Source organism: Tyto alba, unplaced genomic scaffold, assembly GCF_018691265.1.
Source record: "Tyto alba isolate M040663 unplaced genomic scaffold, T.alba_DEE_v4.0 Super-Scaffold_41, whole genome shotgun sequence".
Taxonomy (NCBI): domain Eukaryota; kingdom Metazoa; phylum Chordata; class Aves; order Strigiformes; family Tytonidae; genus Tyto; species Tyto alba.
The window spans coordinates 49,035-61,530 of record NW_024881317.1 but is presented as its reverse complement, the minus strand read 5'-3'; the positions used below and the strand labels follow the sequence as shown (position 1 = coordinate 61,530).

General features: G+C 40.5%; 1 protein-coding gene across 1 annotated transcript in view; it reads left to right on the top strand.

The window, feature by feature from the left end:
* IQGAP1 (IQ motif containing GTPase activating protein 1) overlaps nucleotides 1-12,496 on the top strand; it is a 77,956-nt gene that overhangs the window by 32,491 nt on the left and 32,969 nt on the right. Inside the window, exons 6-14 of the mRNA XM_042804225.1 lie at nucleotides 1,900-1,967; nucleotides 3,023-3,136; nucleotides 3,548-3,726; nucleotides 4,400-4,490; nucleotides 5,039-5,202; nucleotides 9,891-9,975; nucleotides 11,113-11,276; nucleotides 11,647-11,807; nucleotides 12,312-12,436. Of these exons, the coding sequence (XP_042660159.1) occupies nucleotides 1,900-1,967; nucleotides 3,023-3,136; nucleotides 3,548-3,726; nucleotides 4,400-4,490; nucleotides 5,039-5,202; nucleotides 9,891-9,975; nucleotides 11,113-11,276; nucleotides 11,647-11,807; nucleotides 12,312-12,436 (1,151 nt within the window). The remainder of the gene's footprint in view (nucleotides 1-1,899; nucleotides 1,968-3,022; nucleotides 3,137-3,547; nucleotides 3,727-4,399; nucleotides 4,491-5,038; nucleotides 5,203-9,890; nucleotides 9,976-11,112; nucleotides 11,277-11,646; nucleotides 11,808-12,311; nucleotides 12,437-12,496) is intronic.

Here is a 12,496-nt window from a genome sequence, read left to right as displayed (position 1 = left end):
AGAATAAGTAATTTGGAGTTTTAAGAATAGTGAGGATTAGACCTGTGGTGGGGTATGCTGCCACTATCAAGAACAACGCTGCTGTTTGTTTAGGTTATGGCAAAGTTCTTTCCTCGCTGGCAGCTTTGTCGTAGCTTTATGCGAGGAGTTGGCTGGTGTATATTCTTGTTACATGTTGTTTGCTGTACCTCCGTTTTTCCCAATCCCTGCCACACCCCCACAACCCCTCGACTCCTCCAATAGTCTGAACTGTGGACAATTACCAAGATTCCCAAGCAAATTAAATTTGCTGTTGCTGTACTCTTTCTAGATCATACATTAGGAAAAGAAAATTAATTCAGGGAGCAGAATTAATAGATGCAGTAGTTAAGGCTGTAGAAGTTACAATCTTTCATCTAATAATACCCTTTCCATACTACTTAATTTTTTTCAGTTGCTAACCTTTTTGGCTGAAACATTCCATAGGCAATTTCTATGCGAAGGCAGCCTCCTCAAGATTTTATCATTTCAATTATGTTACTTATCAAGGAAAAGAGTAATTCTGACGTGTAAATATAAATGTGGAAAAGGATGTTTTTATCAAACATCGCTCATTTTTCGGTGTATATATACTTTATGTATAAGGTATATACATATATACTTTAGTCTAAGTATATTCCAGTGAAGACCTAAAGATCTAGAATGCAGTTTTGATAGTCAGTAGGTCATAAATGCTCCTGCCTGGTGTTTGTGGGGGTTTTTTGTATAAAAAAAAAAACAAAACAAAACAAAAACTGATTAGATTTATAAAGATTGGAGATTTAGATTTGACATGTTGAGATCATGTGAAAAGGTGGAATTGCTTGCCCTCTATTTTAGAATCATGTTAAGACTGAGTTTACTGGAGGAATGGATATTTACTTTTTTAATAGTTTATTTTTAAAGTTCCTGTATAATCAGGTATCCTAATACAGGGTATGTGTCCATGATCTGTGCTGAGCCAGCACGACGGGCAAAAAGGAGAGGGGTTGCTTCTCTTTCCCCAGTCCCATTTGTCTTTAGCTATATGGATTCATCCCTCCTTTGTAGCAGTTCAATTTGCTGTGAGGCTCTAAGTGAATGCATTAACACCATTTTAGTAAGCCAGATCAGCTTAGTGAATACTTCACCCCTACTCAGCACCAGTGAGGCCACACCTACAGTACCTTGTCCAGTGCTGGGCTCCCCAGCATAAGAGAGACACAGACATACCGCAGAGAGTTGAAAGCAGGGTCGCTAAGGTAATTAACGGACTAGGGCATCTCTCCTACGAGGAGAGGCTGAGAGCTGGGACCGTTCAGCCTAGAGAAGAGAAGGCTCTGGGGGGCGTCTCAACAATGTGTGCAGCTATCTGAAGGGAAGGTGCAAAGAAGCCGAAGCCAGGCTCTTTTCAGCGTTGCCCCATGACAGGTCAAGAGGCAACTGGCACAAGCTGAACCACAGAAGGGTCCCTCTGAACATCAGGAAGCACTTAATTTACTGTAGGGGTGACCAAGGAGTGGCACACATGGCGCCGAGAAGTTGTGGAGTCTCCGCCTTTACAGATATCTTTAGAGATATTCAAAAGCCATCTGGGCCTGATCCTGAGGAACCTGGTTATTCATGACCTTGTTTGAGGAGGGAACTTGAATGAGACACACTTGAGAGCACCCTTCTAGCCTTGGCTGTTCTGTAATTCTCTGAAGACTTCAGTGGTGGACCAGATACGTGCAGCTGAGGTGGGAAGAGAGGAGTCAGCTCACTCTCTTGGTGATTATGAGCTGTTATATTGGCTTACCTGAGTGGCTCTTTGAATCTCTATCTCCTAAAATTATCTGTGTCATTGTCAGAACCACAAAGGAAAATCACTAGTTCTAATTATTTGCTTATTTTCTTTTCTAGCCTGTACCTGTTCAAGCTGGGTCTTGCCCCCCAGATTCAGGATTTATATGGGAAGGTGGACTTCACAGGTAAAAAGAAAAAAAAGGTGCTGATGTGTGCTGCATTTATGTCATACTCTAATAGACATTGTATAGATCAATTAAAGGTTTGTTACTATTGACATCCTAAACGCAAATTAAAATAAAAATTAATGTCTGTGAGGAGTTATAGTAATTTAAGAGGTTTGATTTGGGTGCTTCTGTGCCAGTCTGTTAAGTAGCCATCGGTTCACTAATCATTACTTTCACAAATACAACAGCCCCTGAACTTTTTTTCCACTATTGTAAGATGCTTAAACCTTGCCCTTGCCTCCATCCCTTTGGCGGAGGTTTCAGTTGGGAACTTGGTAAATGGTTCTGACCTCCCTCGACAGCCTAAAGTGGAGGTGCCATCAGCTGAAGAAGCGTTTTTCAGCTGATCTGCCTCCAGGAGGTTCAGCATAAAGTCTCATGTCCACATGCCTCCTCAGGGTTTCAGTTTCTTGATTTTTGTAAAAGTGTCAAATTCTGTGTTTTGCATTAGTGAGGCTCCTGCCTGAGGGCGTGCATCTGATTTAAAAGGTGTACAAACTTTATTTTCCTGCAAAGCAGTTGTTCATTGTACCTATAAAATGCTAAACTATCAACTCTCTTTTTGAGTTGTATGGTATTTAGCAACAGTATGTCTCAATAACTTCCATTTGCTTTTCTCAGCATAGTCTTTCTGCAGGGAAAAAAAGAATGCTAAAATACTGCCTGTGCATTTTGCCGACCTGTTGGCAGCCATAGTTGGGGCACCTTAGAATGAAGGAGTCTGTTTCCAGCTCCTCACGAGGGTCGTGTCTTATTTTCTAGTGAGAAAGACTACAGAATATTCCCATAGGAGTTTCTGGGAGAAATGTAGATTTTTAGGAAAGTGTGCAAAATGTTTATCAGTTTTCATTTATTTTGTTCCACTTACTGAGTTATATTCAAAGTATTATTTAAACAGTAATTGTAATTTATTGTAGTTATCCTAAATTTTTTTTTGTAGCAGTAGTTGGTATAGCAATGCTGATTCCTAATGTGTTTAAGCCTGCATCGCACTGTTTTTCTGATTGTTTCAGAGGAGGAAATCAGTAATATGAGGCTTGAATTGGAGAAGTATGGTATTCAGATGCCTGCCTTCAGCAAGATTGGAGGAATTCTTGCAAATGAACTTTCTGTGGATGAAGCAGCATGTAAGGAGAAACTGAGTTTCATTTTATGTGATTATTGAAATCAGCAGATGAGATGATTTTTTTCTTTTTAAAGCATTGGTTTTAACGTTCCCTGTTATAAGACAGTACAGGCCTTTTGATAGGCCTTTTGGAAGACTGGGAAGAGGGTTTTCTTCTTGTGAATTTTTATTTTATTTTTTATTTTCTTTCTGGAACATGACGATTTGACTAGCTAGAATATCATACTAGAAAGTAGGCTGTTGTTTTTTGTCAAGAACACAAAACCATGATGGAATGAGAGGTACTTTGATAATTCTTCTGCTTTCCAGTTAATTTTCCAGATAATTCTTCTGCTCTTTCTAATTAAGTTTTCAGTTTTTAATGGAACTGTTGTGTTTGAGGCTAACTGACAGACTGTGACTTGTTTTTCAGTACATGCTGCGGTCATTGCCATTAATGAAGCAATTGACCGTCAGGTTCCGGCTGACACACTTATGGCAATGAAGAACCCTAATGCCATGCTAATAAATCTTGATGATCAACTGGAATCCATTTACCAAGACACACTCTACCGAGCAAAGCAAGACAAGATGGAAAATGCTAAAAATAGGGTAATCAATTCTTCTTTCAAACCACCTATTTGCATGCATTGCAATTTTGTATTGCACTGTAAACTGAAGAATTCACAGAATGTGTGTTAGTCGTGTATGTATAGCGTTAGGTGGATTTATTTCTGATGGTATTCTAATATGTTCCCCAATAACTTGTCATCCTATTGTAGAAGACAAGCAGTAGTTAGCTGTGTTACTCTGTTTAGCTGTCTGAAATATTGACTGCATAGATACAGAATTCATGTCGGCCTTTATATGTTGGGAATGATACTACTCTATTTTCATACAATATAGGTATGTTTTCCAAACGATTAAATGGTGAATAAAACTGACTGATGCTCTCATTAGGGGTCAATGTTGGTTTAGAATGCTGTATATCAAATGCCTAGTGATGTGTACTGGAGCGTACTGTGTTCTGGTGCTCTACTGTGTGTTCATACAGAGACATTACGTTGGAATAAGGTGTTTCTAGGCTGTCTGTATCGGAGTATGAGTATACCTACATAAGATGGATTTGCTTTTATGACTTCTTTTTGCACGTGTAGAGGTAGCCTGTCTAAGACCTATCACAGCTCTGTATAGATACACAGTTATCCTCCCTGACATTTTCACTGAGATCTGTGAGGGCAAAAGAAACTGTAGAAACACTGATTAGTTTTTATTTCATCTTCAGATTGCCTCAGAAAATTCAGAGAGAGAGAGGGATGTGTATGAAGAACTTCTGACTCAAGCTGAGATTCAGGGAAACATCAATAAAGTGAACAGTAGGTATCATGCTAATAGTCTTAATTAAAAGAGTACTTAAAAACAATACCTGTATTCCTCCTTGCTTTCTGTAATGCTAACAAAAGTGGAAGGCAGCTCTCCTGTTTTTCTGGGGTTTTTTGGTGGCAGAGCTTATTTTTTGTGTTTTTTTTTTTTTTGTTTGTTTGTTTTGTTTGGGTTTTTTGTTTTTTGTTTTGGTGTTGGTTTTTTTTTTTTGTTTGTTTGGGGTTTTTTTATTTAAACTTATTAGTACATAGTTGTAAGCTGAAATAATTTTGACTTCTGTTGCCCTTTAGGAAATGGATTGTCCATGTTGCTGCCCGTCTGGGCCCCCCCGTTTATTCAGTAATACGTGCCATTTCCAACCTTCAGCCTCTTTGTCAAGCACTACTTTACAATTTACTTCGGAAGTCTTCTATTCAGCTTACATACTACCTATCTTGCTATCTATCAGATCTAAGAGTATTTATTTCTGAGCAGTAGGTTATATAAACCGTGGGGTTTCCTCATTTCATGTTTCTCTCAAAACCCTGCTTTACTGTTGCAGCACATGCAGCCATATCAAAGATCGACCTAGCTTTGGAACGAGGAGATGCATTAGCACTGTATGAAGCTTTGGCAACACCAGCCCTGGGAGTCCGAGGATTGCTACAAGAAAATTGTGACTGGTACTTCAAGCAGTTTTTGAGTGATAGACAACAGAAACAGGAGGTATAGAAAATTCTAGATTACCCTGATTCATGAGCTTTTCCCCCTGCCCCCCCACCCTCCCCTTCCACCATACCAGTGTATACTAATCACATGCTATATACCTGCATTACAGTTTAGTGTTGGTTTGAAAAGTTAGGACTAAGACGAAAGCATGCAGTAAGCATATTTATCCTTTAATTTCCATCTCTGCATATGAAGGGCCAGTATAATGCTTGTATGTATGTATAAATAATTAAAATACTTTCACCAAACCTTAAAATACTAACTCGTGTGTGTATAGAACCGTTATAATATAGGTGGGTCTTCCCTCTCATTTTACTATTGTCAGTTTGCAAATAATGTGGATACCTGTGTTTTGTAAATACCTATCAGAGAAGCATAAACTACTTTCACTGTGGAGGATCCCACCGTACATCAGTTGTAGACGTGGCGCTTAAGGATGTGGTTTAGTGGTGGACACTGCAGTGGTAGGTTTACGGTTGGACTCGATGATCTTAAGGGGTTGTTCCAACCTAAATGATTCTGTGATTGTATAACTAAGATTAACCTTAGTTTCTCATTTCAAGACAACTCTTCAGTGAATTTTTAGTGCACGCTGATTATGTATGCCCCTTATAAAAAGCACAGAATAGTTTTTAAAACCAGTATTATCTCAGTTATCACAATGTCATACGTCAATAGGGGAAAAATATGCTGATACAAGGATGATTATTACTGTTGCATCTATTTAATAAATGATTTTTTTGAAAGCTGCAGCAAGGTAGACAAGTAAGATGATGAATGCATTTGGATTCAGGAAAAATGCAGACAAGTCAGTTACACAGTTAAAACAAACTAGATCTTGGGCACTGTGGTGGATGCATGGGTGCTTGTATGTCATAAGCTGAAAATGCAGTGACATGAGCCAACAGTGCCTGCTGGAAGACCTGTTGAGGAGAAGGAGGAGGTGAGATGACTTTTGCACTGTAGGGAGTGTAGAAAGACCTAGAAAAGTTCAGACCACATAATTACAGTAAGAGGCTGGAGAAACTTACTTGTTCTTAGGGCCTTTGAACCACTGTTTGAACTAGAAGTAGTGTACGACAAGCAATCAGAGAGCTGAATCTGCAGTAAGTAAGGCCTACTTACTACAGTTTAAATTGAGGTCCTGAATAAATGTCAGGTTTGAATTTCTGTTTCTTTTTGGAAATTAAAATCTGTGCATTATCACAAGGCTTTGAAATTTTACCACTATTAAATCATCAGGTACTGGAGCAGACCTCTGATACTATGAGACTTAAATCACCGGAGCTGGCAAGTGGGAAACAAACACTCGGTGTCAGGCAGCAAGTAATTGTATGTAGTTCACCATTGTAAGCCACTGCTTAGCCAAGTACTGCATCATTCAGCATGTTTAATGGCAGCAATTAAGGGCATGAGGTCAAATCGGAGTGTGTTCTCAGAGCTGACAAACGTGAAACGAGCCTCAGAATGCCCTTCACACCTCTTTGTTCACAAAACTGACGTTTTTCTGTTAAGTCAGCAAACATCAAGCTTCTGGGTTGACCTATCTTACGTAGTACGTGTAAGAACTAATAAAGGTGGTGATCAAACCCCATACCGTGTTTGCTCCCTGACTTTTGGAGGTATCTGGCCTCATCATTCATAAGGAATCAACAGGACAGGGTGATGGTGTCTCCAAGTGAGGAAGTGGTCAGCTGGGTTGGCAAACAAAGGGTGTAGCGCAACGTGGATGAGACATGCACCAAAATGAGCAATGCCACAGCTGGAGTACTGCACCCAGTTTGGAGGCTCGGCAGAACACCCATAGACGTACTGCAGCAAGTGTAGTGAGGGCTCAGAAACCGAGTAGGGGCTCAGTGCATCTCGTACTAGGAGAGGCTGAGAGAGCTGGGATTACTGAACCTTGGGAGAAGGCGGCTGTCAACTGGTAGGAGGGAATAAAGATGACTGAGCCAGATGCTTCTCGGTGGTGCACAGCAACAGTATAAAATACAATGGGCACAAGTTGAAATTCAATAAATTATATTTAAGCATAAGAAAAAAGTTTTTTTACCAGTGATGATCAAACACTGGAATAAGTTGACCAGAGAGCTTGTGGAGTCTCTATCCTTGGATATATATTCAAAGCTCATCTGAACAGTCAGAATCACAGATTGAGGCTATAGGAGTTCTCTCAAGTTAAGTCATCTTGTCTAACCTGCTTGCTTCAGCAGGTCCTGTTAGAGCTGGCTGTCTAGGATCAGGCCCAGATGGCTTTTGAATATCTCTAAAGATATCTGTAAAGGCGGAGACTCCACAACTTCTCGGCGCCATGTGTGCCACTCCTTGGTCACCCCTACAGTAAATTAAGTGCTTCCTGATGTTCAGAGGGACCCTTCTGTGGTTCAGCTTGTGCCAGTTGCCTCTTGACCTGTCATGGGGCAACGCTGAAAAGAGCCTGGCTTCGGCTTCTTTGCACCTTCCCTTCAGATAGCTGCACACATTGTTGAGACGCCCCCCAGAGCCTTCTCTTCTCTAGGCTGAACGGTCCCAGCTCTCAGCCTCTCCTCGTAGGAGAGATGCCCTAGTCCGTTAATTACCTTAGCGACCCTGCTTTCAACTCTCTGCGGTATGTCTGTGTCTCTCTTATGCTGGGGAGCCCAGCACTGGACAAGGTACTGTAGGTGTGGCCTCACTGGTGCTGAGTAGAGGGGAAGGATCACCTCACTTGACCTGCTGGCAACACTCCTCCTAATGCAGCCTACACTACCATTAGTCCTCTTTCCTGGTAGGGCACTTTGCTTGCTTGTGTTCAATTTAGTGTCCACCAGGACGTTCAGCTCCTTTTCTGCAGAGGTCCCAGGCAACCTGCTCTAGATCAGGGTTCGGACTAGGCTGTTTCCAGAGATTCCTTCTACCATCGACTGTCCTGTGATTCTGTCATTGTAACCAGTCTCGCTTAGAACTTTGGTCTTTCTGATGCTGAAGAAACTCTCTGCCTTAAAGTTTCCGGGACTCAGTTGTAGTACCTAACTAGGAAGCTGCTTTCAAACAGGATTCCTATCCTTTTGTTGTCACACTTAGCACAACTCATTCAACTCCTTAACTGCTATATAATAGAGCAGGACTGAATGCAGTTGCAGTGGGGACTGCCTGGCTCTGTGACCGTGATTGTACCCGTCTTGTGTGACCTGATGTATTCTCCCAGTTTGGACAGTCTCTGTGTAGGGCTCATTAGGACCGATGTTTCTACTAACTTAATGTGTCCTCTTTCCTGAACCCCCTCAAAATCTATTTGCATCAACGTATATTGATACATATATATATATATACACACACACACATGTGGGTATACAATACCTTTCTTTTGTTGGCTGTTACAACTTTTTCTGCTGGAGTGCAGCTTTTTTATGTTTCAGAAGGATCCCTCAAACTGTAAGGCATACAGCTGTAATTCAGAGCTGCTTCAGAGATGCTTATTTATGTATTTAATTATTTATTTAGATGTGATGCAAGATTTTGTTTGGTCAATAGCTAAACAATGTTCCCTAGAGAATAATTCCTTAAAGTGAACGTGCTGTTTTGGGATACTCTTTCCGTCAGCCAGTGTACTCTGTGAGTGTTCCTTACCTGGGATTCTGTGTGAATGATGGAGCTGAAGAATATGTGTGTTGCTGTTACACCCTTCTGTGGGGCTGTGAAGACTTCTACAGCACAGACTTAGCCTCACAGCTTGCTATTCAGAAGATGTGTCACTTACCTCTGAAGAAAAATCTTCCCAAGCTATGTTTCTTGGGACCTACAATTAAGATAAAATAGGGAAAGTGGGGGCTTGCTAAAAGGTCCTACCAAGCTTTGGTGTGGCAGAAGCTCTCCATAGTTGTCCAGAGATGTCTCTAGGAATGACATAGGACTCTGAGGATTTTTACCAAGTTTTTTAGTAGCTACAAAAAACAAGTTCAGCTTTTTTATAAACTGCAAAGTCAGATTGCACATTCTTCCAGAATGTAATTGAGGAGTCTTGTTATATAAATGTGGTGGTGCTTTTGGAGAATTATCATCTTTACCATGTGAACTATGCAAAGGATCGTGACCTGTACGGACACTAAGCAAGTTATTCAAGCTCTCCTGCTCCCCAGTCACTCTGTCTCATTTTCTGTTTGTATTCATGTGGTACCGTGTAGTCCAAGAAGCAATAAGCTAAAACTGCACGTTGTTCATTTTTGACTTTCTGCTACCTTCTGTTGCTCAGAGGTAAAATGGAACATTAATTAATGTGTCGCCTCTTGGCAAACTACACACGTACTAATTTGACTCCAGCAAGCAGCTCATGTACAGGGGGTATTTTCCTACAGAAGTGTCCCTTTTGTCTGAAATGTTTTATAATTTTGGAAGCTGGGTCTTGTCTTTAATTTCTGTGTTCATAGGACTGCACTTCTAATATTGTAAGAGGGATCGGGTTGTCCACATACAGTCTTTCAGCATCTGAACTGAGAATCTGGTCATTTCTGCCTTCCTTGGGCGTTCTTTCTTTGCAGAACCTACGTGTCATTAAAGTGCTTTAAGGAAAAGCTGGGTTTTTTTTTGTTGTTGTTGTTGTTGTTTGTTGGGTTTTTTTTGTTTGTTTGTTTTTTAATTATTATTGAGCTATTTGAAGTGAATGATCATTTCAGCTTCCTGTGTTCTTTTTTTTTTTTTTTCCTTAGGCTGGCCTTACAGGTCCTCTGCAAAAGGAAGAGTTGCAGTTGGGAGTGGATGCTGCTAACAGGGCAGCACAACAGTATCAGCAAAGTAAGGATCAGCAGAAATTATTGCAACAAAGTGACCATGGATGTGATCAGAAGGATAAAAGGATGAGACCACACAATACTTGAGTCTTTGTGGGGGTACATGTGGTCTCTCTCAAACCATTATGAATGTTCTCTAAGTAGTTCACAGCTGCTAAGAACATTAGAGACTGTTGCCCTGAGTATTTGTAGTGTCCTTTATCCAGCTGTTACAATACTGTTGGAGATAACAGCATATAATTTGAAATATGAAGAACCATAGAACTCTTGCATCCACCTTAAATAACCTCTTTTTCTAGAATGCTTGCATGAGTTTTTGTGCTGTGGATCTGTGAAGGAAATCTGGATTGCTCCATGAGGTGTGAAAACTAGGTTACCTGCTGACCACTGACATAAATGTTACTTGGTTTGAGCTACAGAACCTTAATCTGTTTCTAAAGATCAGGTGGCAAATAAAATGCAGATTACAGTGGCTGATTGTTTTTTGATTTATGCTTCTGACACAGTGCAGAGCTCTTTTCTGGAGAAGAATGTTCAGTTCTAGCAGCGTAGGAGCAATAAGTTCAGTTTGTAATAGGTATAAAGGAGACTACTAGAGACCTGGGGAGAGAAGGTTTAGAATACAAGAGGAAAACAGTGAATACCTAATAAGGAGGAGGGTACCTGCGAAATACCTTATTTGTTCATCATGGAGTTCAGCGTTTGTTTACCTGCTTCTGCTAATGTCAAGTTAGCCAACTTGTACCCACTATAGAGTGCTTGTTACGGCCTCGAGCAGGATAGGCACAGACAGGAAGAAAAAGTTGTTACTACTCATCCATCCAAAAATTTACAAATATGAGGCTTCTTACTATCAGAAGACCGAAATGGTGAAACATCCTTTGATAACCAGGCAAAAAGGTGAATTGGTTTTAAACATGAACTTTATTTTAAAGAAGGCATTATGTATTTTAGTTGTCTGCAGTAATGGAAGAATTAAGTGAGGAAGTATGGATCAGAAAGACTCGCTCATTCCTGCAGCTAAGGGAATTACTCTTTCTTGTTAGATATCTGATTATCAAGTAGATTAAAAGTGCTCTTATTACTGGGGACTCTACTGTCTGCCTTCCTCATTCTTTGTGCTACTTCTTTGATCTTCCAGGGCTGGCAGCAGTAGCCAGAATTAACTCTGCAATTCGAATGGGCGATGCTGAGAAGACTGTGGCAGAAATGATGAATCCAGAGGCACAGTTACCAGAGGTTTATGCATTTGCTGCAGATCTTTACCAGAGGGAGCTGGCCACTTTGCAGCAGCAGAGCCCTGAAGTAAGTACCACGTTCTCCAATATTTCTGGAAGTTGCTGTGGATCATCGGGTCTACCTTCTTTGTTTAATTGAATGTGTTCTCTGGAACAAACCTGTCTTGAGTTTTCATAGAACTGTTTTAGTGGTCAGTCTGGTCTGATGTGCGGTTTAATTCCTAAATCTCGAGCTACTTGCCCCTGTAAGGTTCTACTTTAATCTCTTGGTGTTCCAGCTTTGTTTATGATATTCATCTTTCCACTTCGATGTCATAGAGGTTGTACCTTTGCTTTGTTATATGTCTATTCTGTCAACTACTCTATTCTGTGTTCTATGTGCAGCAGTAGTTCGTAAAGAGCAAGTGGAGTTAATTTGTTGTCTTCTTTGTATTCAGGGTAACCTCACCCATCCAGAATTATCTGTTGCTGTAGAGATGCTGTCTTCTGTGGCCCTGATTAATAGGGCTTTGGATTCAGGGGATGTGAATACAGTGTGGAAACAACTGAGCAGTCCTGTCACGGGACTTACAAACATTGAGGATGAGAACTCTCAAAGGTGGATATTTCAAGGAATCATGTCTTCCTTGATGTTGTTCAAGTTCTGTGACTTTTTGAATGTGTTTTTCCCTCTTATGCTTTATGTTCTTTCTATGTTATTTATTACGGTATTGATTTAATTTCCATTGGCTCTTGCAGCTTGTTGTTGCTATTACTATTTCTTACTGGTCTGATTTCTTTGCAGTCTTTCAATGCTTTCTTGTGGATTTCACATTAAAGCCTTGTTGTGGTACTATTAGGTTGTCACTGACATGAGGCCAGCTCACCCACTGTGTTCTTTGCCCTGGGCCCCCATTCAGTGTTTTAGTGCTTTTGTCTATTATTTTACATTTGGGCTAACTATGCTGCATGCAGCCTTCTTCCCGCTTTTCATATTTGTTCAAGTTTCAACCCTCATAGTACTTCTTCCAGTTCATTTACAATTTTCATGCTGTGTTATGTGTTCTCTGGCCAGCTTGTTGCGATGTGATGTTTGTTGGTTTTGCTTTTTGTTCTTTGACAGATATATCGATGATTTGATGAAGCTGAAAGCTCAAACGCGTGCAGAAGGAAATGAATTTATCACGTGGAATGATATCCAGTCATGTGTTGATCGTGTGAACATAATTGTGCACGAAGAACATGAAAGTAAGTTTTTTCTGCTTGATTGCTGCTAGACTGATTCCAGCTCATAAGGAGTGCTAAAAT